The sequence below is a fragment of the Strigops habroptila genome, chromosome 1, assembly GCF_004027225.2.
Source record: "Strigops habroptila isolate Jane chromosome 1, bStrHab1.2.pri, whole genome shotgun sequence".
Classification (NCBI taxonomy): domain Eukaryota; kingdom Metazoa; phylum Chordata; class Aves; order Psittaciformes; family Psittacidae; genus Strigops; species Strigops habroptila.
In genome coordinates, this window is record NC_044277.2 from 140069539 (window position 1) to 140094719 (window position 25181).

Here is a 25181-nt window from a genome sequence, read left to right on the forward strand (position 1 = left end):
TCTGCAGCAGAGTGTGTACAAACTTTGAAGATGAACACATAGATTCTGTATTGTGTAGAGTATTGTTGATTGAAAGAAGGGAATATGTCATGGCCACTGGCTGTAGAAATGAAGAAAGTATAATGGTTAGTAACTGAAAGCTTAGTAATTTACTTTAAAACTCTATAGAGATGACTAATGTGCTTATATACTAAATGGGGTGCTGAAGTTTTATTGTTTTTCTAGGCCTTAGAAAACAGATGACTTAAGGTATGCTTAAAACTTAGGTTCTTGACCTTTATCTCCCCCACACATCCCTTTCCTCATTTCTTTCTAGGTTTAACTATAGATCAACACATCATCTTGCATCCCATGGGTTTTATGAATTTTTAAATTGGTTTGACGAAAGAGCATGGTATCCACTGGGAAGAATAGTAGGTGGAACTGTAAGTATTGTAATAGTAACCATAATAACTTAAAGATGACTTTGCACTAAGTTTTTTGAACTTGCAGTACAAATTTGACATTGATAAAAGGAGAATCTTAATAGAATATGCTTTTAATTGTCAAATTGCTTAGTAACATTAAGTAACACAGCTACGTGTTACTTAATGTGTGAATGCGCATTAAAACTTGTTAGTTATAGTACATACCATTTAAATGCATTTAAGAAGTTTTTGTAACAATTTAGGTCACTGTTTTGGTATCTCAGAGATACTAGAGACTCTTTCTGTGTAACATGTATATGTGTTTTTTCCATACCTGTCTTACATGAAGTAAAAATCCTTAGGAAACAGATTTGAAATGTTGATTGCGTGTATTATTTTGCAAGTCACATGGTGTATTATGTTTTAATAGTTTATGTTGAAAAGCAGCTCTCAAGGATATATACAGGGGAACATTCTGTCTGTTAATTTAATTTAGTACAACGCCCTTCTTAGCTTTTGAAAAAAACTAAGGCAGATATATGCAGGGGAACATTCTGTCATCTGTTAATTTAATTCAGTACCACAGCCTTCCTAGCTTTTGAAAGAAACTAAGGCAGGTGAAGTACATATTAACTTTTCTAGTACACATTGATTTTTCTAATGTTGATAACTGTGGGAGGGTAGAGTTTCTGTTAAGAATATTTTAAAGTTCTCTGGTATTCCATGATGGGTTCAATAGATTTATTTAAGTCTACACTACCTTTCTTGGAGGACATCTTAATTCAGTTTTATAGGACTATTTTAATCCTTCATATCCAAAGATGTCTACTAATGTATTGCAAATATGTAATACTCAACTGACTGTCAGCTTTTCAACTTGTTGATAATAAATCTTGTTGATGCACATTTTCTTTCTCCATGGGTAACAAGACGTTAGAGTGGCATGGTGTATTTATGAGGAAAACAGATAGGGCTGGGAAATGTCGGGTTTCTTCTTGTTATCTTAGGGTTTGGGGGTTTGTTTTTCACTTAAAGCCGTTGGCTGGCTTGAAATTCTCCTGCAGACTTTAGCTTCTGCTTCCACACCTTAACGACAAATTCTTCTGATTATATGATAAATGTCAGGCAAGAGAGGAGATTATCTGTATGCTGCTTATTCATTTACAAATTTGATTATATGTAATTGTTAGCATTTGGATAAAATTTAAAGAACCTCTGGTATTCAGCAGTGTTGTGAAAACATGATTAAAGTAGTATTAAAATAATTCCATTAGCTTTACCTGCTCATTGCTTATATCAGCTTAAGAAATGACTGTTTTATTGGAAATCATATGCAAATAAACGTACCATGGTAGTTTTCTGCAATAACCTAGTGGGTTTTGATCTTTTCTTTTTGTTTTTTGTTTGTTTTTTTTCTCCTTCATTTAGGTATACCCAGGACTGATGGTGACAGCTGGCCTTATACATTGGATTTTAAATATGCTTAATGTGACAGTCCATATAAGAGATGTGTGTGTATTCTTAGCACCAGTTTTTAGCGGCCTTACAGCTATTTCTACTTTCCTCCTCACCAGAGAACTGTGGAACCAGGGAGCAGGGCTTTTAGCTGCCTGTTTTATTGCCATAGTTCCAGGTTACATATCCCGATCAGTAGCAGGATCATTTGACAATGAAGGCATAGCTATTTTTGCACTGCAGTTCACATACTATTTATGGGTAAGTAATTGCTGACTCTTCTGCTTTGGAAAGGTTTTTTGGTTCCTCCTCCAACCAAATGACTGATTTTACTTAGAATCCATTGAATTCTTATTTTCCTCCCTCTCATCCCTTTTCCCCTTGGCTCTTGATCAGGCAAGTACTGAGAAGTCACATGATCTGAACCACTCCATAATCATGCTCTTTAGTTTGCTATGTAAAAGTACTGTTCAACTGAAGTATGTGTGTCCTATAGTAGTAGTAATCATAATAATGATTCTAAGTATAAACTCAAAGCAAGCAGAAGGATTGTTTCTGTTTTTCAGTTTGGAGGTATTAGCATCGCATGAGCATCAAACTTCACCTCCTTACTTAGCTGGTGAAAAATCGTACACTCTGAATATGAAGCGCTTTAAATTGACTTCTGAAGAAGCTTTTGGCTATATGGAGGGTCTGGGCTTTGCTTAAGCATCAAGTTAAATATCCCAAGCTGTCCAGAGCAAGATACTAATATTGCTTGCATGCTTAAAAAAAAAAAACAAACCACACCTAAAATTGTCTGATGTCTTTTAATTAGCCTGCCTGCTAGTGCAGCTTGTCGGTCACTCCTTAGTCTGTATGTAATCTGTATGCATCTGTAATGCAGTTTTGTATGAAGAAGTTCAGGCAAGCTGGAGTTTTTCTGGACTCTTGCATCTATCTTGGAAATATCACAAATAGCATAACTATATTGTTAATTCAGCACAGACGCTGTATGGTACTGTCCTTTGTGCATTCCTTGAATGCATATGCTTTTCTTTGAGTGTCTCCATATATGTACATGGTCATTACAGCTTTTCCCATGATTTTCTCAAGAGTTCCACTTTTCATAAGTGGATGCATACTCACCAGGACTTTTTTTAGCTTTAGAATATTTCAAACTTGGGATATTCTTGGTAGGAATGTAATGGAAGGGAATTAAAGTTTTTAATGACTGGTGTTACTTAAATGCATGTTTTTAAAATCTGGACTTAGAATAAACTGCAGCTGCGAAGTTGTACTGTGTTTGATAACAATAATAGAATCAATCTTCGTTGTTGCTTTAGAACAACTGAGACATGATAGCGGTTATCTGTTCATATGGAACTCATTTAACTAAACTGCGTAGTGCAGTAATGTTTGCATGATCTCTTGTAGTATTATGTGTGAATTGAATATATATTATAGATTAATTTTTTACAGTGAGGGTGGTAAAATACTGGCACAGATTGCCCAGAGAGGTGGTGGATGCGCCATCCCTGGAGACATTCCAGGCCAGGCTCGATGTGGTTCTGGGCAACGTGATCTAGTTGACGATGTCCCTGCTCATTGCAGGAGTGGTGGACTAAATGACCTTTGAAGGTCCCAAACTGTTCTATGATTACTTCCTAGCTTTATTTAATGTTGGTTTTTAATTTACCATACCACAATCACCACAACCAGTTTTGGACAAAATCGTATTCCTGGGCCAATTCATGGGTCCTGCTAAAGCTGTAGTAGTATCTGAATGCTCTCATTAACCTTAGGGGAGTTTTTCAAAATGACAGAATAGCCCTTCTATCTATAATTACAGAGGTGGGGCTGATGCAGCCAAAGTAAGGCATGCATAGTCTACACTGACAAAGTGGTATGATGTTTCAAAGAAAGTAGCACAGAGGTGTTGCAACTACTTTTCTACCTCAGATTATGAAGTAGAGAGTTGCATTGCATCCTGCCTCTGCTTTAACTAGAGAGATAGGTATAAGCTGTTCTGGTTGTGAATGAATTGCTCTTGTGGTTTGGTTTTATGGACATCAATTCAGAAGTATACAAATATAACTTCATACGTACTAAAGAAGTTTCTTGACAGTTATTTTGGAATGAAATTTTTGGAATATTGTCCAGTATTTGATTGCCATTCATAAATACTTGGTTATTTTTAAAGGTGAAGTCTGTGAAAACTGGGTCGGTCTTTTGGACAATCTGCTGCTGTCTATCCTACTTTTACATGGTAAGCCTTTTATGTATATATATATATATGTAACAGCTAAACTGTTTGAGTAGGGCTTATATAATCCATCTGTTAATGAAGAACAGGAGAAGGAGATTTTAGTCTTTGTTGGAGCCATAATATAAGATTGTTGGTTCGTATTACTATCAAAGCCTTAAATATATGAGTAGCCTCAGTGATTAGATGATAGAACTTTATTACTTACCTATTGCTTTATTCCTGGCGGTAGCTTTCCGTATATTGTGTTTCCCTTTGGGAAAGAGTTTTGTTAAGTTGCCATTCCAGACATTCTGCTTAGGTAAATTTTTAGGACAAAGCATAATTGTACTGTTTGTTATATAGTATTCACTTGTCTTTCTCTGATGGAATTAGTTATGTTTTCAGTGTAAGTTGAAAATCAAATCACAATTTTGAGGTAGTGAGAGTCAGGCCTTGCATGGGGAGTTTTGGGAACAGCTCCTTGAAAGAGGAACGGATATTGCATGGACTGACAGAAATTTTTCTTGATAACTAAATCTGCTTAAAATATATATGTAACTCATTGTGGTAATTTGACTCATAGCACTGCATTGCATTCCATAAGGAGAAGGCTTTTTTCCCTTCCATTATATTTTTAGCATTTCTTGACTTCAGCAACTTCTGCTTCAGATAGCTTTTTATGATGAGGAGGTAAAATGAAACAAAGCTTTACACTGAAGCAACCCTTGTAGGAGTAATAGCATGTTTCCACTTTTTTTGCCAATCTATGAAGATATCTCAGTTTTGTTTAAAAAGTTCCAAAGTATATTTTCAGTTCAGTATAATCTTCAGTGCTTAGATTTGGTTTAATATTTTGATAATTAGAGGTGCATGTCTCTGGTCCATAAGAGCTGTCTGCTACCTGCTTCATTCAAACCTTTCCCTAAATAGGACAGTGTCCTCATTGCACTTTTGTTCTTATTCTGTTCTGTCTTACCTGTCTTCATATCATATTTTCTCCCATTAAATAAACTTGCCTGTGTAAACCATGATACTTCAATAGCAATATATTTCATGATAATCTGAAACAAGTTTCTAGAAAACTTAGAAAAATTCTATTCTATTTGTTTCACATTGTCTGAACAGGTTACCCCAAATTTTGAAACACTGGGTTTTATAGTATTAATATCAAAAACCAGTTGTAATTGACCTCATCCTTACTTTAGAAAGTGTTCTATGGAACATAGTCATTTGGGTTTCTTTTTTGGATTCTAGGTCTTTAAAAATATCTACATGAATCTAAGCCCTGAAATACAATTAAAGTGAAAATCACATTAGCTACTGCATTCTAAAAATGAAGACCTAGGGTAGGCATGGTACATATGGGAGAGGTCTAGACTGTAGTTTGACAAGAAGACGTGTTAAAATAGAGATTGTCTAATCAACATTAGCCCTTTTAAATACATTAGAAATTAGATAACACATGGTAATAGTAGCTCATTAAATCTTTATCTGAACCGGCAATCAGTGATATATTGATAACATTATAGTATTTCAGTTCTAAGCACATCATACTAGCACTTCTCAAATGCTGCTGTTACTACAGGTTCACAATATCCATCATACTGTTGTATACCATTCCACAGTACTCAGCCCTGCTTCCTTGTGCATCCACTCTTTCCTTTGCTTTCCTTACACTTCAACCTGCATTGACTCCTCTGCTCCAGTAGTCCTGCTCCCAGAGCTGTACCTTGCTCGCTTTCTCCTCTCTGGCTGGAGATACTGTTCCCTGTCCCCAGCAAAAAGTGCGGAGCATGGTGCTAAATTTGTATGTCAAAGGAAAATCTTGGATCCTACATTAGAGTCATACCACTGCCTTGTGCTGCAGACTTCACCATGGGGAAGAGCCCCCAGCATCACATTCTTGTTTGCCAGCATGTCCAGATTAGCCTGGGGCGAGGAGGAGATACAGGAAGGATACCCTTGAAAATCCGCCAGCCCATTTCAGAAGTCTTTGATACGTGGGTTTTTTGTTTGTGAGGGTTTGGTTTGGTTTTGGTTTTGGTTTTTTTTCTTTCATAATACATATTGAGAATGATGCTGGGGTCATTACTGGTAGTTCTGACTGGTTGTCTAGATGGAGTTTGTGCTTTCTTATTAGACCATCAAGATGTATAAATCCAGCGTTGGCTACCCTAAGAATTTGCTGGTATTTTCAGATCTAATTTCCCATTCCATTTCTCATAGGTCTCTGCATGGGGTGGTTATGTTTTCATCATCAACCTTATTCCACTGCATGTATTTGTTCTGTTGCTGATGCAGAGATACAGCAGGAGGGTCTACATTGGTAAGTTTTGTTCATTGAACTGTCCTTCTCAAATACTTACTCATGAGATATGAAGTTAATTATACCAATGTGTTTTGTGTCAAGTGGGAATTAAGTAATTGCACATCAGGTCGCATTTTATTAATTTGGTTACTGATTATAGTCAGTTATTCTCTACAACATAAAAATAAGGAGTTAAAACATACAATTCCAGAATTTCATATATGTAGCTGCTAATTAGTTTTTCTTCTTTTAGTGCACTGAAAACAAAATTAATCAGATAGTTTGATATTTGTAGAATCCTTCTAACATATATATTTATTATATGTGTCCATAACAATGTTTCATATTTTTGCCTTTCCCTAGGATGTTAAACAGTTGTTACTTTTAACAAATTGTGAAGCAGAAATGATGCAAACATATAGCATATTGTGACGTATATGAGAAAAGACATAGGGAATGTTAAGCAGCCATGTATGTTTTATATAACCTAGACTAGAAAGTACTGTAAGAGTATCCACTCTGTGTGAATCCTAAAGATTTTACTGGGTTAATGGGTCAGCCTTCCTTCCAGTTTCTTAGGAGACTAACTTTTTAATTGATATGCCTGACATTTAAATACTCTGTAAACTGTTTTTACAGAGACTTTACCAGTTAAATCAGTTGGGCATAGTGTAGGTGTGTGAATGAAATAAATAATAAGCAATTCAGGTGTTCAAAGGTTCATAAGTTAGCTAAAACATTTTTGATTTCCTCATGTGAAATCTTTACAATAGATACTTTGCGAACATAGTATGAATTCAAGCGTAATATCACAGGGCATTTCGTATTTGTAAATATGTTTCTACCCATTTTAATACTGTTTTATCTTTGTATTTTTAATTGTTAATGCTTTTTTTTATGCTTGCTAGAGAAATGACTATATTTATATATATTGAACCATTATATACTATAATAATTACTCAATTTACTCAACATTAGTTTTGTATTTTTGTTACCCAGACTAGAACGATTTGTTTCATGCTTCTTTGTTAAGCTATTTATGTAATTCAGAAATGGAAATTCTTTAAAAAAAGGGGGGGGGGGGGATATAAGATCTAATCTGTCTTTAATTTTTTATGTTAGTATTACTTCTTCATTAACCACTTCATAACTTAAGGGGAAATGATTTATCTTTTAAAACTATTAAATATTTTCATTTTCCAATATCTGTGATTTAGGCAAGAGAAAATTAAATTTACTAATTATAAATTCCTGAAGCAAAGTGGTAAACAAAACCAATAACGAATAAGTACTCTTGCTTTTTCAGCTTTTAATGAACTATTCTTTGAACTCATCTGGGGAAAATAGTTCTGCAGGTTCATAAGAATTAAAGGTTTTGGCAGAGGTTTGTTTTGCAAATAGCTACAGTGTTTTGAGATGTTACTGCCCTTCAGCTGTGAGGGAGATGTACTTCAGCAGAGTTGTAAGAATGAAAATGTGATTGCTGCTCTGCTGTTTCATTGCAACTGTTGGCTTAATTTAAGCTTTCATGAGAAGCCTTACACAGAGACCTCTACATCTCACGTTTCCATGTAGTTTATAGGTTTGTTTGACAGGATATTTTTATAAAACAGGTAAGAATGTTCAGTCATTTCTGAGATGAAATTCAAGTGTGCTTCACTTCCAAACTATTCAGAGAGGAGTTTACAAAAGCTCATAGAAATAGGGAGAATAAAGATATTTTTGGAGTTTCTATGATACACAATTGCTAGTGTGCCTGCAGCGGTCTCATAATTCTTAAAAAACTACCAATGTGCAGCTTAAACTTTTGTAAACTACTGTCAGCCGACAGCAGCTAGTAAAATCTGCATCCGTTTTACTATCACCAAAAATTTGGGAGGTTTTAATGTCTGTCAACACTCAATTTTATTTGAGTGCTAGCATGACGCTAAGGCTAGCATGACTCTAACTTTTGTAACATGAATATTTAATCTAACATAATAACATAAATGTAGAGAACAATATTTTGCAGCACTGAATTTTTAAAAACAGTGATGGTTTCCTGGACTATATTTTTCATGTGGGTGTTCATACACCAAAGAGAAGGTTGATGTGACATGATCTGATATGCCTGGCAGTGTAATTCAGAATCATTTAATGCATAAAAATTTCCCAGAATTTAAAGGTTTTCCCAATTTTAAAATATTTTATGACTTGCAGGCAGATGAAATTATCAGCCAGATAGCTTCTGACCCACTTGGCATCAAAGGTGATCATGCTACCTACATTTGAAAGCTTAATATCTGCTTTTAGTTTGTTTGTCTTGACAGTGGTCAGTATCTTTCATCCAGATCTTACTAGCTTAATAATTAAGAAAAAGTCCTTATGATTCTAGTGTATTAGCAGCACTTGTATAGGAAAATAACCTCTCTATTCAGATACAGGAACCATCGATACTATTTTCTATTATTGTACTTAGCGTTTTTCATGCAGTTTACCCTATGTTTAAAAAATAAATGGTTTTGCGTTTGGAAAGGTACCAGTATAGATTTAAGTCGCGCACACTTAAGAGATTTGGTAATTTCACTTCAACTTGATTTTTTTTTTCCCCTCTAAAACTTTTTTAAGTTCTGTATACTTTTCTGAACATTTAATAACAAAACACTTAAGGATCTTCCAGAATTAAAAACTTACTTTCAATAATTCCTTGTTCTATGTCTTGGATTTAATCATTTAAATAATGAGCAGGCATATATTTATATCAGCTACTTCAGTATTCTAAAACTTAAGATGGTGAGTGTTTGTTTCTGGTGATTGCAATCCATTAATTGAAAGTATGTGGTCAAGTATTTGATCGTACTCTCTGGAGAAGTTTTCCAGTAGGTTCTTCCTATATTTGTGCAGTGTACAGCAACTAAAATTGTCTGTAAAATGAGTTTATCCACTGAAGGTCAGAATGTTTTTTGTTCCTAACCTAGTCCAACTTATATCCATTGGAGTAGCTTGCAGAGATCAAAACTAGCTTCTTGGTTTTGCAAAGACTGCAACCAGTAGAATGTAAAGGAACATGGAAAGTTTGTGATGATGTATCACCTTGATGTATCTAAGTTCCTAGAAAAAAATTGTTGCTGTGTAAATTGCCAGGTTTTTCAATACCAGGCAGACACATGTGATAGCTGTTTGAGAGAAGCGGGAGTAAGGGAAGGGGAGATGCAGGGAAAGTGGGCAAAGAAAATAGAACAGTTGCAGGACCAGGCTTAAAAATGGTGATTTACTAACAAATATGAAATGCAGTGATTTATGCCAATCATTGAGCTTCCACAGGATGGCAGTGTTGTAACATTTTCATGGTAGAGTAAATGATTTATGTTGTAGTGAATTCTTCCAAAAATGAGCTTCCTACAGCAAAAATGTATTTCAGTGACATAAGAGAGCATATATCAGTAGCTAGGCCAAGTAGTGCAATACAGGTGCTTGAAAGAATGCACCAGAGGAGACAGAAGTGGTTGGAAGTATCATCACAGTCATTTCTATGACTTTTGGAAAGCATAAAGTGTCCTGGGAGCATAATCCCCCCAAGACACCACACAGGTGGTATGGAAAAAATACCACTGGTAAATGGTGCACTCCCCAAACCTGTTCTTATGGAGGTTAGCAAAGGGTGAGAACAGGAATCTCTTCATAAGATCAAGGCCATAACAAAGACAATGGTTTACGATTTGTAGGAGCATTTAAAAATCTGGGAGGTGAATTTTTGACGTTTGCTACTGAAGGAACAAAACTTCATTTGGAGTTCTAAGTTGGCTGGTTACTTAAATGTAATCAGACTCATGGCTGTTCAGAGCTGGTATTTCTCTCTTCTCCTCCCCTCTTCTTCATCCTGGAATACTGAGGACCAAAACCCTGTCAAAATAAAGTATATGAATCTTAGTGCATACATAATAATAATTCATGTTATTAATATTAATAATGTTCTTGGTCTCTACTTTCTGGAGGGTTATGAGTCTCCGTGGTTGATACAAATCCATTAATACATATGCTTAATATTAATTTTTAATTCTACTGCTTTTCAGTTTCTTGGCATGACTTTGCTTTCATGTTAAAAAAAGAACAAGTGTACCTCTCTGCATTTTCTAAATAGGTATGGACTCTTAAGAGGTTTTGCTTTTTTGAGTTCTCCTCATGTAAAAGGTTTCTTTGGTTACTTCTCATCTGAGAGCTCTTCCCCATCCATGATCCTCAAACACAAGATGGGAAGAGAAAACTACTTACAAGCTCAAACATCTTAGGTAGATGGTTTATTTCCCTAGGAGGAGACAAAACAGTGCAATTAGGAACAATACTTAGCTGCTTCCTCTAAAACTGTGTGCAGTAGACAGGTTTATTCTAGTCAAAGGAGAAAAAAGGAATTAGGATGGCTGACATATTTAGAATTATATAATTCTGTTTCAGTGTCACTGAAGTTGGGGGGGAGGATGGACTCTTACTATGAAACCAATGCTTTTTAAAACGTGTGGATTCATTATCTTCCCACCTTTCTCTTCTTCCCCTCCCCACACTTTTTTTCCTAGCATATAGCACTTTCTACATTGTGGGGTTAATATTATCGATGCAGATACCTTTTGTGGGATTTCAGCCAATTAGAACAAGTGAACACATGGCAGCAGCAGGTAAGAAAATTAAATGTCTGCTTCCAAACAGCCTGCTTAGCACAAGAAAACCTCAAGCCCTTGCGGCTTTGTTTCCTTGTATTAGAAGGAACACATACTAGCAAACCAAACTGTTAAAAGAAAAAGAGGTACAATTTAGTGTCTGTGGGGAAGTTTTCTTTCCAACTGACACATTATCCTTCTTTGTGTGAGTTAATGGAGGTAAAATGCCTCCATAATGCTGGATCGGTTACACATTCTGACAAGCACTTACTTTACACGTTGGTAATCTCTGCTGTTTTGCAATATAATGTTGCCTTCAAGCATTGGAAAGCATTCCTCACTGGTAAACAGCTTTTAGTGAGCCATTTGGGTTTAGAGTTGATAGGTTTTTTGTTTTTTCAAAGTAGGTTAAATACAAATGACTTCAATTACTAATCAGGAGACTGATTTTTGAATAACTAATTTCAAACTTGTTTGGGTTTTTTGTTCCTTTAAGGTGATTTTTTCAATCGTTGTTAATAGACATCCTGATTTCTTGACAGCAGTAACCTCTGCTGAGACTGATAGGTTTATGTTTAACTGCATACATTGTTTGTGTGGTATAGTTTAGTTTTTTAGATTTTTTTTTTTTAATGTGTAGTCACCATAATGTATTTGGGACAGCAATTGGAATAGCATTAAAATTTAGCACAAAAATATTTGTAAAAATTCAGATTTTTCTTTTTCCCCAGCAATCTGAATATAATGGGAAAAGTAAAGCTTATCAGACCACATTTTGCATCTGAAGAATTTTACATTTATTTGGGGAATAGAGTTTGTGTTTTTCTCTAGAAGTCCAGAAGTAGTGAATTTCAACATTGTGCACCTCCAATTTATTGTTAAATTGAAGAAAGACTGTACGTTTGAGTTCTGTTTCCTTCCTCTGCCACCTACCCCTGTTTAATTTGGGAACAAAGAGGTGGTGGGTAATGGGGCTCTTGAAATAATAAACAAAGCATGTTTTGGAGAGTATTTTCTCTCATTGCAAGTTTCTGTCATTGCAAGAAAGGCTATTTTGAGAAAGTGATTTTATACTAGTTTTCAGATGTAAGGGTGTACCTTAAGTTTTAAACAAAAACTTTTCTCTCTCTTTAGGTGTTTTTGCACTGCTGCAGGCCTACGCATTTTTGCAGTATCTGAGAGACAGATTAACAAAGCAAGAATTTCAGACATTGTTCTTCTTGGGTGTCTCATTAGCTGCTGGTATTGTATTCCTGAGTGTCATCTATTTGACATACACAGGTAAATAAAACAGGTAAAAAACCCACCCAACCAACAACAACCAACCAACTGAAAACCACTTTGTAGCATCATTCCAATATTTCGGGTTTACCAACAATCCACATAATGATGTAAGAAGTCAGAGTGGATGAGGAACTAACTATAGCCAAAGCATATTTTGAAGATAGCTATAGGTAATCTATTCTGAATAGCATCAATGGTCAAGGTCAGTTTGCTTACTTCCTGAAGTACTTGAATCTGATCTCTGTAGGACTGCAATTAATCTGTAAGTTCTACTTCACTTCTGTGGTTCAGCCTCCAGTCTTTAAGCCAGTTCTACCCAATCTCACAAGAACAAACTCGTCTTTCCTTGGTTGCCATTTCTAAGTGCCTCACTGCCATCTTCTGACTCTATGGTACCCTTCCTTGGTGATCAACACCATATTTCCTTCCCCTAATGCAAAAAGAACAAGCCACTCTGATTTTCCTAGCTGTATGTTACCCATGCCAAAATTGACTTCTCGTAGGTTTAAATTGAATTGTCTTAATATTGTACCCAAATACTGTTCAGTTTTCTGAGTTTGATCTTGAGGGGGGAAAAAAAACCACTTTCTTGAGGCATACTTGTTTTTATTTTAACTGACTTCTTTTTGCACTACTTTTTACCAGTGTTTCTGGTCTAATTTTTTCTGGCGTCAGTTGTTTAACATTTTGGACTGTTTAATAGCAGTTTTATTTTTGTTGATTGTGATACCATTATTCCAAAAGAATACTTACCATCTCCCATTTGTTTGCAAGTCTTATAAAGCTTGATGATTTATGATTTGCTTTTCAGTACATATGAGCAAGTCCTACTATACTTAGCAAAAATTTTCAGACTGGCATATCAAAACAAAATTCAGCTCCTAATCTCAGTGTGCAGCAGTGTGTTGCAGCTTTTAGGAAGTGTTGATTTCAACTTCGAAATTCACTGATCAGTATCACTGCTTCACCAGATGGAACAAATCTTGTTCCCTCAGCTTCTGCTATGTGTGCGATTTGGGATCCTGACCATATGACAGCACCTTTATCCCTCTCTATTTTCTTAATGGAGAAAGGTGCCTACATCCGGACCCTGTATCCCAGGTGCAGCACCTGGAATAAGAGGTTTGACGTTCTGGATTGAAGTCCTGCCTGCCATATGGCATGTCAGACACTCTTTTCAATTTAGCATGTTTCACTGTTTGTCCTCTGGGATGTTTTCACATTTTACTAGCCACCAGCTGGACTCTGATCCACTGAGTACTACTCTGAGCTTGTCAGGAGAGCCAGTATGCAACCCGTCAAATGGTCTGTCTGTCAAGCCCATTCTTCTTCAATTTATAATTTGAGAAATGGGGAAAATGATTCAAAAAGCATTTAATACTGTATTTCAGGAGGCTGTGCTCCATGATCTCTTCAGGGACTCAAGTTACTGGCCTGCAGTTTCCTCCATATTCCTCCTTGTTTTTCCTAGAGTGGTAGCATTAGCCATTTTCCAGGCACCAGGGGCCTCCCTTATCACCCTGGTGAAGATGGTGGGTAGTTAACCATATTGGCAAACCCTCAGATGAATGCCATTTAATCTCATGTTTTGGATACATCCAGAGAAGACTATAACTGGTAGTTCCCCATCAGCTGGCAGCTCCTTTTTGTGCATGCAGTGGTTTCGGAGCAAGCATTGCATCTGAACACTGAAGGGAAAAATAATGTCTTGCTGTGGAACGTAAACCACAATATTTAAATGTCTAAGCTAGATACTAAACTAAAATCTTCAGTCTGATTATACTAATTTTAAATACCAGATAGAGGGAAGACTTGCTGTGTCATGCACAAAGACTTGCATAATCAATAAAAGGTTTCAGCTTTTTTTATTTCCATTTGTGTGTATCTGTCTTCAGAGGGGGCTGAAACAGCTGCAAGGAAAGTGGAAATAAAATTTAAGTTTAATCTTATTAATAACTTTTAATAGTATTTTTTATCTTCCTTCTGATAATGATACTGTTTATTTTCATCTTATGATACTCAAGTAGCTGGAGGCTCTGGGTTTTTTTGAAATAAATATGTAAATCTTACCAGCACGCCTACTAGCAGTTCTGTGTTTCATGTCACATGTATATCCACCAGTAGAAAAACAATAGGAAAACAGTGTTTCATTGAATATTGGTGTTTTGGCTATAGAAAGTTCCAGTTTCCTGTTCAGGCATTTCAGAAAAATTAAGTACTTTCTTACTGATTATGTTTTCTTATACTTCTTTACATAGTATAGGTTGCTATCTGTCATATTTCTTGAGAAATATTTTAGTATTGCATTCCATTGATTTTTGGAGGTGTGCTTGTCTTCATACTCAACAAGTAGAATGTAAGAGTATGTTCTTCTAAAACTAGCTTCATGGTTGGTAGATTTTATAGCCTGCCTAATGCAGTAGGTCTGGTTCATATACATTACAAGGTCAATGAAATTTCTTTGGGTTTGTGCTGTAATTTGAGAGAGTAGTAAAATTATTGCATTTAAGTACCTAGGCAGCAAAAGGGTTTCTTTCCGCTTCTTTTTCAGGTTACATTGCTCCTTGGAGTGGCAGATTTTATTCATTGTGGGACACTGGGTAAGTAAGGATAAAGGATATAAGGATTTAGATATCAATAGCATTCTACTGAAAATTAATAATATTTTGCTTTCCTCATCCTCAAATCCATTTAGTATTTCAGTCAAGGAGACTATAGTGGGCTTTAGTCAGTTATTTAAAGGGTATTTGTAGTAACTGTTTCTTGATCTTTGCTACCACTGCACTAATTTGAACCTTAGTTTGTCTGTTAAGGTTCTCACTTCTTTGGAAGTCTTTGAATATGAACTGTATGTTTTTCTATATAAAATTGTAGTGCTTCTCAGCATAAAATACCCAAAAGCTGTACCAACACTTGAGGACACATTTAACTCCTATTAAGAGCCTTAAACTGAGACTATTTTCATTGCACAACATTGCACGAAATAACAAAGATGTTGCACATATCTTGTGTGTTTATTATGTTCACACATCTGGTTTGTGTATACAGATGTCTACTCTGACCAATTCTGGTTTATTTATATGTGGTTTCATAGGTAAAAACCCATGTTAGTTAATCTTTTGGTTTAGTTAACCTTTAAAAATCCAACGTTGGATTCTTTAGCCAGCCAGGAGATAAAACTGAATGAAACTGAAGATAGTTTTCTCAGATAAATCTATTTAAGGTGAAATTCAATGGGTAGACTTTAAAAAAAAAAAAAAAAAAAAACACCAAACAAAAAAAAAAAACCCCAAACAAAAAAAATTAAAAGCAGGGATAGGAAAACTACAAACTTCTGCAATTCAGATTTTTTTCAAAGTAAAGTCCAGCTCATGCAGGATTCTGTACCATGTCTGTAACAAATGTAGTAGAATAGATGTCAGTAAAGAAGCTCAGATTTATTTGAAGAGCATACAGGTGTTGTTCTTTGCCTATAAATGGTCTATGTATATATGAAGCATTAAACTTTTGAGGGCTTGTCTACATTAGAAAAACAGATTGTGTTAAAACTCACAATGCAGTTTTGAGTGAGAACTAGATCTCGGTGAAGAAAAGGACATATGTTTGATACCTCACCATTCTGTCATGTAGCACCTCAGAATAGGTCTATATGTATATTTGTCTTTAATATAGAACACAGTTTTGTCCTTGTCTGCACTGAGTGTTTGATGTGTTGTTCAGCTGACATGTATTTCCAAGTGTAGACAAGGCCCGATTTTTTTTCTTTTTCAGCATCTGAAAGAATGTGGGGGCTTCACACACTGTAGCTGGTCTGGTGTTAAATACTGAACTTTCTGTGCTAATAATATGAAGGCATTCTGTGTAGAGGAGAGGTTTTGAAATGCAGTGTTGAAAATCTGGGATACTTACTGGCATGGATGATTATCTCTTCAAAATGTAACGATGGGGCCTCCCTAGCTGCCTGTTGCCATTTTGGTGAATTTGCCTTCATATTTAGCTGTAATAAAACATCCATAATTTTCACTGTCTCAAGCAGTATGGAAATAATCCGTTATATTGGTGTTTAGATAACTTTATACACCAGATACTTCCTAAATAGAGTAAGACCTGGGGAAGTTTTATCAGATTTCTGCTGAATAGAGCAGTTGCCATTTTAACTTGAAATGCTTCCTTTGAAATGACTTTCAGAATTCCTAATGTGTACAAGTTTTAATAATTTTATCTTTTCAAAATAATTTGAACTGAATTTTTTTTAAAAAAGGTATGCGAAAATTCACATCCCGATCATTGCCTCTGTGTCTGAGCATCAGCCTACAACATGGGTTTCCTTCTTTTTTGATCTGCATATTCTCGTGTGTACTTTCCCAGCAGGGCTGTGGTTCTGTATCAAAAACATCAATGATGAAAGAGTCTTTGGTAAGAGAAAATATTTAAAAATTGTTTTGAAAAAATCTTGCCTTCAACTTGATTCTGTTTTGTATTTGTTTGCACAAAGCTGGTACATGGCTTGTTCTAAGTGATGTGCTTAAAGATTATGATTAACAGTTGTCTGCACCCAGTAGTACTTAAAGCCATTTATAAAAATGCTGAGGTTGGTGAAACAGTGATGGGATGTCATCCCAAGAGGTGGGATCAAGGTATTTGTCACTATGGTTCTGTTCTGCAGCTGGAGCTGTGTGCTCTTCCGCACTCTGTTCCTTAAAACTGTGCATCTGGGTACAGCACCACAGCTCAGTTCAGCCAGATGAACAGCTCAGTGCAAAGGGAAGGTCCCTACCCTGCACAGGCTGCAAGGCAACCAACCCTTCCCTGGGTGTCTGGCACTCATCCCAGCCCAGATGATGATTCAAAATGCCTTTTCTTTCCAGATTTTCTGCTATCTTAGTGAACAGAATCACTTGCTGTGGAACCAGTGCTAGATAAGGCACAAGCCTAAGCAGAGGTGTGGGGTCTCCCTGTGTCACTGACAGCAAATTGCTTCCTTGTACAAAGCTGTACTGTGAAGGCAGACTTAAGATTATGAATGAGGCTTGTAGGGATGTGATTTGGAGTTGTAGCCCATATGGAGAAGTGAAGAATACACAGGTCTTGGGCTTTTACAGGGGCAAGAGGCTCCAGACTAATATAGCTGCCTCTTAAGATTACCTAAGAGGTATGTGGGCAGTGGGAATGTTTACAGAGTTAAATCCAGTGACTGGAGTATTCTGCGCTCTGTGGCTTACAATGTGTCCTTGTCAAGACTAGTGCTGGGCAACTCGCTTTCAGCCTCCTACTGCTGCATCATGCATTTAAGTCAGCGTAAAGACATCTATGAGTGAGAATGGAGAGCCATGCTACTTCACTATAAAGTAAAAAATATTTATGTAATGCAGTCTGGTAAAGCAGTGTCCTTTGGTTTCCATGGCAAGTCTTTCACAATAGTGTATTGTTCAACTGTAGCAGGCAAGGAATAACCACTATTACTTGAATGATAGATGTTCCTGAACAGTGTACACAGGTTCTGAATATTCTCTGTTATTCTGAAAATCTTGTTTTATTTGGGGGAGTGGAGGAGAGCCCCAGAGCAGAGATAATATTGTTCAGGAAAACTTCCTTCAGAATAGGACTCACAATATTGTATTCTTTGTCTGTATGGAATTATAATGTAGACAAGCCCCCAATTCGTCCACCAGTATCTCTAACTTAAATTAGAATTTGATATTTACAAGAAATTCTAACACTTACTTTTGTTTTTTCAGTTCCAATAACTTGTTTGGTCTAGGGCTGTTTGACCTTTTTAATCAAATGAAGCTGCCTTTTATTCCAGTAGTAATTTCGGTGTGTGCTATTAAATTTCACTAATAATGTATCTTCTGACACATTGTTAATGAATCTGAAAATGGGGTTGTGTATTGTTAACAGTTCTCAAGATGAACTTCAGGAAGGGTTTGAGGTTTAAAAGGGATAAATGTTAATTGAACTCTATCTGTAAATTAAAAAGCAGTGGCATGCAAGATGCGTACTCAAGTCTTTATACACACAGATGCTCAACCCACTTCCAGAAGTAGTTTTATGGAGAGCATGTACGTGTGCATTGAGAGTGTTATTTTCTAAATGTCATCAGTAGATTTGTTTCTTCACAGTTGCTCTGTATGCAATCAGCGCTGTTTACTTTGCTGGTGTGATGGTTCGGCTGATGCTCACTTTGACTCCAGTGGTCTGTATGCTGTCTGCAATTGCTTTCTCCAATGTCTTTGAGCGATATTTGGGTGATGATATGAAGAGGGAAAATCCACCAATAGAGGACAGCAGTGATGAGGATGACAAAAGGAACCCTGGCAACTTGTATGATAAGGTGAGTGGAGGGAACAAAAGTTAAAAGTCAGAAAACAGCTTATTTTTTACTACTTCCCCACCCCCCATCTTTGGTCAGAATATTTTAGATGCCACTGGAGGTTTGAATCACTAGCGTTCCAATTCAGAGCAAGTACTGATGTTATCCAGTAAGGTGTAACTGATGTCCTGAAAAAACATCCGTGTCGGTGTAGAAGGGGTTCCTCCCAGCTTGATAAGTGATGAGCCTTTGACCTAAAGGCAGTGTATAGAAACAATGACAGACAGTTGCTCACTGTCCTTAACTAGCTATAGCAGTTCTGTGACACTGAATGTTTCCCTCTTGTATTTCCTCTTAAGACATGGTGAGATTGAAGAATGCTATATTTTATGAAAAAGTGTTTCTATTCATAAACTTGCATACTCTCTTCATCATGAAGAAACTGCTGTTTGTTAGCTACTCATTATTTTACGTCTTAGATTTTGTTATACTGACCCTGGCCATGCATGAGCTTTGGGTTTCTCCCTTTTCCTCACAGTACATATCTGTGCCTTTCTGTTTTCCACCCTGCCTTATAAAAGAGCATCAGCATACTGAGCCAAAACAAGGAAGTCATGCATTGGCCTTCACATAATAGATTTTATTTCTTCTGAAAGAGGCTTTCAAGAAATCATCCATTTCTACAAGTTGCTAGCTTTATAGTATCCTGTAGCATTTATGGAGTGCATGTGGTGAAGAAAAAGGCATGGGTTCCCTTCTCAGGGGCCATACCAGTTGCCATAACAGATATATTTGTGTTTGTTTAGGCAGGCAAAGTGAGAAAACATGTATCTGAACAGGAAAAAACAGAAGAAGGACTGGGTCCCAATATCAAAAACATTGTTACTATGCTGATGCTGATGTTGTTGATGATGTTTGCTGTTCACTGTACCTGGGTAACTAGCAATGCATACTCCAGCCCCAGCGTTGTTCTCGCTTCCTATAACCATGATGGGTAAGTAAGGTCTACAGGTCTGCAAATAATTCTCCTTCCTTTGCTTTAGTAATTTGCTGTACCTTCTTCCTATTATATCATGGCAGAATTGTCACCTGCATAAAAAATTCTTAATACTCTAATTTTTAAAAAGATATATCTTCTGGAATATTTAATGCAAATCATAGAATCATAGAACAGTTGGGGTTGGAAAGGACTTAATACATAAAAATAATCCTATCCAAAGCCAATAAAGATGATGGTTAAAAAAAAGCTCTTGAGTCAACTGGGAAAATGTTTTTATGACTGTAAATGCATTTAGTCATATCTTCAAAAGCAGTTCAGCTTCTGGCTGCTCAGCTGTTGGTAGGTTCAAACTTACGACTGCAGGTGATTTAATCTCTCAGAGGGAGCCAAATACATAAGAAAACCCTTATTTGTGAGCCCGTATTTGTCACAGTGCAGTTAATTTGTTGCTAGCATTTGTACTGATGTGAATAAAATGAACCGTTTTCCAGCACTCGGAATATCTTAGATGACTTCAGAGAAGCCTACTACTGGCTGAGACAAAACACAGACGAGCATGCCAGAGTGATGTCATGGTGGGACTATGGCTATCAGATAGCAGGAATGGCTAACCGGACAACCTTGGTTGATAACAACACTTGGAACAACAGCCACATAGCCCTGGTAAGGGTGGCAGTTTTCTATGGAGTGGAAACACCAAAATGTTTACATTGCAGTCAAGTATGAAACTCTGAATGTTTCTTGATAGATAGTATGACATTAAGGAAAACTTCCATAGAGTGGGAAATACAGAGGTGGAAGGAACGCTATTTTTTACATTTACTAGAACTTGAGTATAAAGAGTTTTGGGGCTGGAAGGGATCAATTTTGCTGTAGGAGTTTTCATTTTGTTTACTTGTGGAGCTTTCACAGCTTCCCCTAAAGTTTCTCTTCTTTGTGGGAGGATAGACAAAATCTAATGTAACTGTTCTCTTTGTGATAAGTGCTACGACAGCTTATTTGTGCCACTACTTTATTGGCACTATTCAAATAGGGATTGTTTCAGTTCAACAGGGTCTTTGCTGACTGCATTTTGGAATGGCATATGAAAACTGGCCACACGAAACTGCAAATTTTCAGGCATCTTGGAAATTAGAGAAAGTAGATGAATAGCGATGGAAGTGTTGCAGATTTGATGCAATTCTGTCTTCTCAAATTTGCAGTTAGACAAAACATCTGATTTCTTTCTCCTCTGAATAGTAAATTTAAGCTTTGTGCATGTGCTTAAAAGCAGGGTATGAGCATTGCCTATGGTTACAGGGGCACCACCTTGGGCAACTGAAGTTTTTTTTAGGAACAAAAGAATGCTCTATATTGTAGCTGGGCTGCAGCCTTACTAGGTGCTGTGACATCAGTCATCAGTCGGTGGCCAGTTCTTCCCAGTAGACTAATGTCGTGCTGCATGGGCAGAATGGGGGAAGGGCTTGAGGAATGTATTAGTTTGTCTTGTGTCAGTAGCTAGTATAACTAGCACTTTTTTCTTATTTTGGTTGTTGACCTGACAGCATTAAGTATGTTTTGATGGACATCCAACTCTGATAGTTCTATGTGCCTCCCTCTTCTACACATGGTAGAATAGCAGATACTATATTTAAACCCACAGTCTGTGGGTGTCCCTGCGGGACAAGGTGCATTGTGTGAATAGAGAGACTGTGGGAGTCATCTGTATTGCATAGGCGCAGTAACCAAACACATTGCAGCAATTAGCAGTGATGCGCTTTAATAAAGAATTCTCTCCAGCTGGCGCTGTCAGGTTCCATTTCAGAATGAATACTCCATAAAGGGGAAGCCAAGCAACAAATGTGTGTTGTGGCGAATACCCGAACTTGTGCTCTAAATGAGGCATGCCTCAGAGATGTGTCCAGATGACTTCCTCCTGCACAGAAGTGGAAATCTGCCAAATAACTTCACATTGATTAGGATAATGGCCAAGAACCTGAGGTTCTCACTCTTTTTGACAGCTTGCAGCCTAAGTTTAGTGTTTCCTAATTACACTCTTAACTGAATGTTACCACTTTGGATGCAATATTATTTATATTGTAGTTACTTCCTTTTACTATAGCAATACATTATTATGCCTTAGGTACAAGAGCTTCAGTAGCAAACAGAACTACTGAACTGGAAGCCAGTTACTGATCTAAGTGAACTTTAAGCGTAGCAAGTGACCAGTGTAAAAGAGGTTCTGGATACAGCTTTGGAAAGTGTTTCAAGGCTAAAACTGTATTATGCTTTTAACTGAAGGATGTCTCTGTTCTGATGTTTTCTCTGCATAAATTTACCTTGCTTCAATGCTGCCGAGTACCATGCAGCATGGCCATGGTAGTGAAGGACAGAGCTCAAAAAAAATAGACAAAACAAGAAGTTACTAACATTTCACCTTGGGCTCTGTCTAAAGCTTTGAAAATCATTTTTAATTAGGTATTTTCTGCAACATTTCAGGTTGTGTCAATACAGCCATGACATGAAAAATCTTGCCACCAAAGGAAAACCCTTATTGTTACATTTTCTACTCAAAACTCATTTCAACAGGCAGCAGTCCTCTTGCAGAGGAGAAAATATTTCAGTTCAGGTTGGCCTTTGAGTTTCTAAATATTCACAGTGAGTTTTCTTTCTCTAGAATGGAAATGTTGGCAAGTGTGTATCCTCAGGCTGTGGTCTGTCAGGTACTGACCTGTGGATCTGTTTGATAGGCAGCTGTGCAGCTATTTAAGATATTTTTGCTGTGATACAGGTGGGAAAGGCAATGTCATCAAATGAGTCGGCAGCATACGAGATCATGAGGAGCCTGGATGTGGATTATGTCTTGATTATTTTTGGTGGTGTCATTGGCTACTCTGGCGATGATATTAATAAGTTCTTGTGGATGGTGAGAATAGCAGAGGGGGAACATCCCAAAGATATTCGGGTAAGTGGAGGGAAATCTCTACTACTTACTGCAGTTTTACTTGAAAAATGCATTATGGGTTGTTGTCCTAGAACAGTAGGAGTGCAGAGGCCTGTAGCCCAGTTTCTTTCAATATTTATGGTTTTGAAAGGTCAGTAACCTCAGAAGCTTTTCACTTGTTTTTTGCATGATACTAAAAGTACAGGATACCTTGTAATTCTTGTGTGTGTGTGTGTCTCGCTGTGCACCATCATACCTTAAAAAAGCAGGAGTGTTCAGACTGTTTACATAGTTGGCATTACAAATGTCTTCAAACTCTGTAATAGTTGACAAGTTAAAGTGTTAATATTGACTTACGTAGAGTTTAAGTAAGTTACTCAAACAGCCGGGAGATTGCAGGTTTTTTAGTAATATTTTCTTAAGCCTAACAAAAACTTCTAGATATTGAGCACAGGCTTAAGGGAGTAGCCTGTGTGTATAGTTTCATCTTGTACTGAAGATGAAAATGGCAGAATTTTTGTGTTTAAACACAGTGCGCATAAATCGCGGATCTCCTATATTATAGGAGTGCTTTTCACCTTTCTTACGAATAGTTGTGATAGATGCCTAACTTACATTTTGAGATCAGTTTTCCAGTAACTGCATACTGTGTAGTATTATTGTGCTGGTACACATTTTCTCACGGATTTAGGAAGATTGGTCCATTGGGCTCTGGGTTTACAAGCAGGTAGTTTGTAACTGTTTTACTTTTAATGACCACCATCATTTTCTGTTTTAAGACCTAGTTTAAATCAGCTTTAAAACTGTAAAAGTCAGTTTAGATTCTTTATGAAGGTTTTTTTGCAGAGAAGAGAATGAGGAATGACTTTAATAGGAGCTCAGTTTATATTGACTCTTTGTATTTTCTTTTCTTTTTAAAGGAAAGCGATTACTTTACCCCTCAGGGAGAATTCCGGGTAGACAAGGCAGGTTCTCCAACCTTGCTGAACTGCCTCATGTATAAAATGTCCTATTACAGATTTGGAGAGATGCAGGTCAGTGCTACAACTTCTATTGGATCTTAATTGAAATGGGAGAAAAGAAATGTTATTTTGATGTATTTTCAATCTTCTAGATTGAGTGTTGCTTGTAGTAGCAGAATCAGAGGTAAGAGTCAGCTCTTCAAATTAAAACACATCTAGGCATGGGCTACTGTGTATAACCTTTAAGAAAAAAGCATTTCTGCTCTTAACCCACACTTGTACTTGACTTTTTGCTGTCCTTGACACTGCCCAAGACGAGCGTCTTAATTCTGCTATGCAGTGCACTTGCTAAAGCATTAACTGTTACGTTTTGGAGAGCTTTAGATTGGGGGTTTTGTAATAGCAACACAGAAGTAGAACCGCTAATTGACTATTTAATACCTGTCAGAAACTACTGTATTTCTGTACAAGTCACATCAGTGTATTAAACAACACTACACTTACTTAACGTAAGAGCATAATTCTCAGAGACAGTTCATTCCCCTTTAGGATCATGAAGCACATGTATGTAGCTAAGTCCACCTTGTTTGCTTTTTCATTTCCTGTTCTTCCACTCCCACCAAGTGCCCTTCATTCTGCTGTGTTAACACAAGACTCCTTTATTGAGCTAAAACTGAGGCCACTGGATCTTATTTGTAACATTGAGGGGGAGGGAGAAGGGTGAGGTGTGTGACAGATCTAACTCATAAACATGAACTATTTCTACCTTGTATGGGAAACCATTAAAGTACAAATTATTGCACTGTAGAAGAGAGAGCAAAAAGGAGCAGCTATGCTAAAAAAGGTACCACAGACTGCTGCATCTCAGACTTCCACTGAGTAGTTCCATCTCTGAATGCAAACATGGTATTTCTGTTGAGACATTAAGGACATGTGTAGGAGTGAGAATGAATTTGTCTCTTTCTCAGCTGTGAAAAGGAACTGACAGGTTTTTTCTGTGTAGTAATAACCAGTGCAAGAGAAGGTGTTCTTTGACTAGACCAGCTGAAAGCACTGCCTTGTTGTATGATGTACCATGGTTTGCAGGGATGGGTGGTTTGGGTTTTGTCTCATTTGAACTAATATGCAACTTTCTTTTTTATAGCTGGATTTTCGGACACCCCCAGGATTCGATCGTACGCGCAATGCTGAGATAGGCAACAAAGACATTAAATTTAAACATCTGGAGGAAGCGTTTACCTCAGAGCACTGGCTTGTTAGAATATACAAGGTGAAACAACTAGACAACAGAGAGACATTGGATCATAAACCTAGAGTAACCAACATTGTACCGAAACAGAAGTATTTGTCAAAGAAGGTGGGTTCCTAGTGAAGTAACTGAAAGGGGTCAGGAGGCAGCAGTTTATTTTTAACAGTGAATCACATAGCTGGTGAATTATATATTTCCACTAGCCAGAATGTTATGGATACTGTTCATGTTAGTGTCCAATATCAGACCTGCCTGCTGGTAATAATTGTTAATTTACTGTCTGCTTAACTTAAAAGCATGTGAAGACACAAGGCTAGATTTTTTTTAGGCAGAATGCTAACTGGAAGTAGAGTGTGTCACTGGCTGTTACAACTCTTAAGTCTTCATGTAACTGGAAGTATAATCTCTGAAGTACATCAGTT

At 36.9% G+C, this 25181-nt stretch overlaps 1 protein-coding gene and 1 long non-coding RNA gene across 3 annotated transcripts in view; both read left to right on the top strand.

The window, feature by feature from the left end:
* Positions 1-25181, top strand: part of STT3B (STT3 oligosaccharyltransferase complex catalytic subunit B) — a 49903-nt gene that overhangs the window by 21352 nt on the left and 3370 nt on the right. Inside the window, exons 2-15 of one of the 2 annotated variants that reach the window (XM_030503764.2) lie at positions 317-425; positions 1836-2123; positions 4045-4110; positions 6316-6415; positions 10948-11046; positions 12163-12309; positions 14864-14912; positions 16574-16728; positions 18435-18646; positions 19432-19619; positions 20117-20288; positions 22396-22569; positions 23469-23582; positions 24655-24867. In XM_030503764.2, coding sequence (XP_030359624.1) covers positions 317-425; positions 1836-2123; positions 4045-4110; positions 6316-6415; positions 10948-11046; positions 12163-12309; positions 14864-14912; positions 16574-16728; positions 18435-18646; positions 19432-19619; positions 20117-20288; positions 22396-22569; positions 23469-23582; positions 24655-24867 — 2086 coding nt within the window. The remainder of the gene's footprint in view (positions 1-316; positions 426-1835; positions 2124-4044; positions 4111-6315; positions 6416-10947; positions 11047-12162; positions 12310-14863; positions 14913-16573; positions 16729-18434; positions 18647-19431; positions 19620-20116; positions 20289-22395; positions 22570-23468; positions 23583-24654; positions 24868-25181) is intronic. The other variant, XM_030503775.2, reaches the window with a different exon arrangement.
* On the top strand, positions 4117-5257 carry LOC115615549. Its single transcript, XR_003994087.1, has 2 exons — positions 4117-4408; positions 4483-5257. It is a non-coding gene; the product is annotated as an uncharacterized LOC115615549 (long non-coding RNA).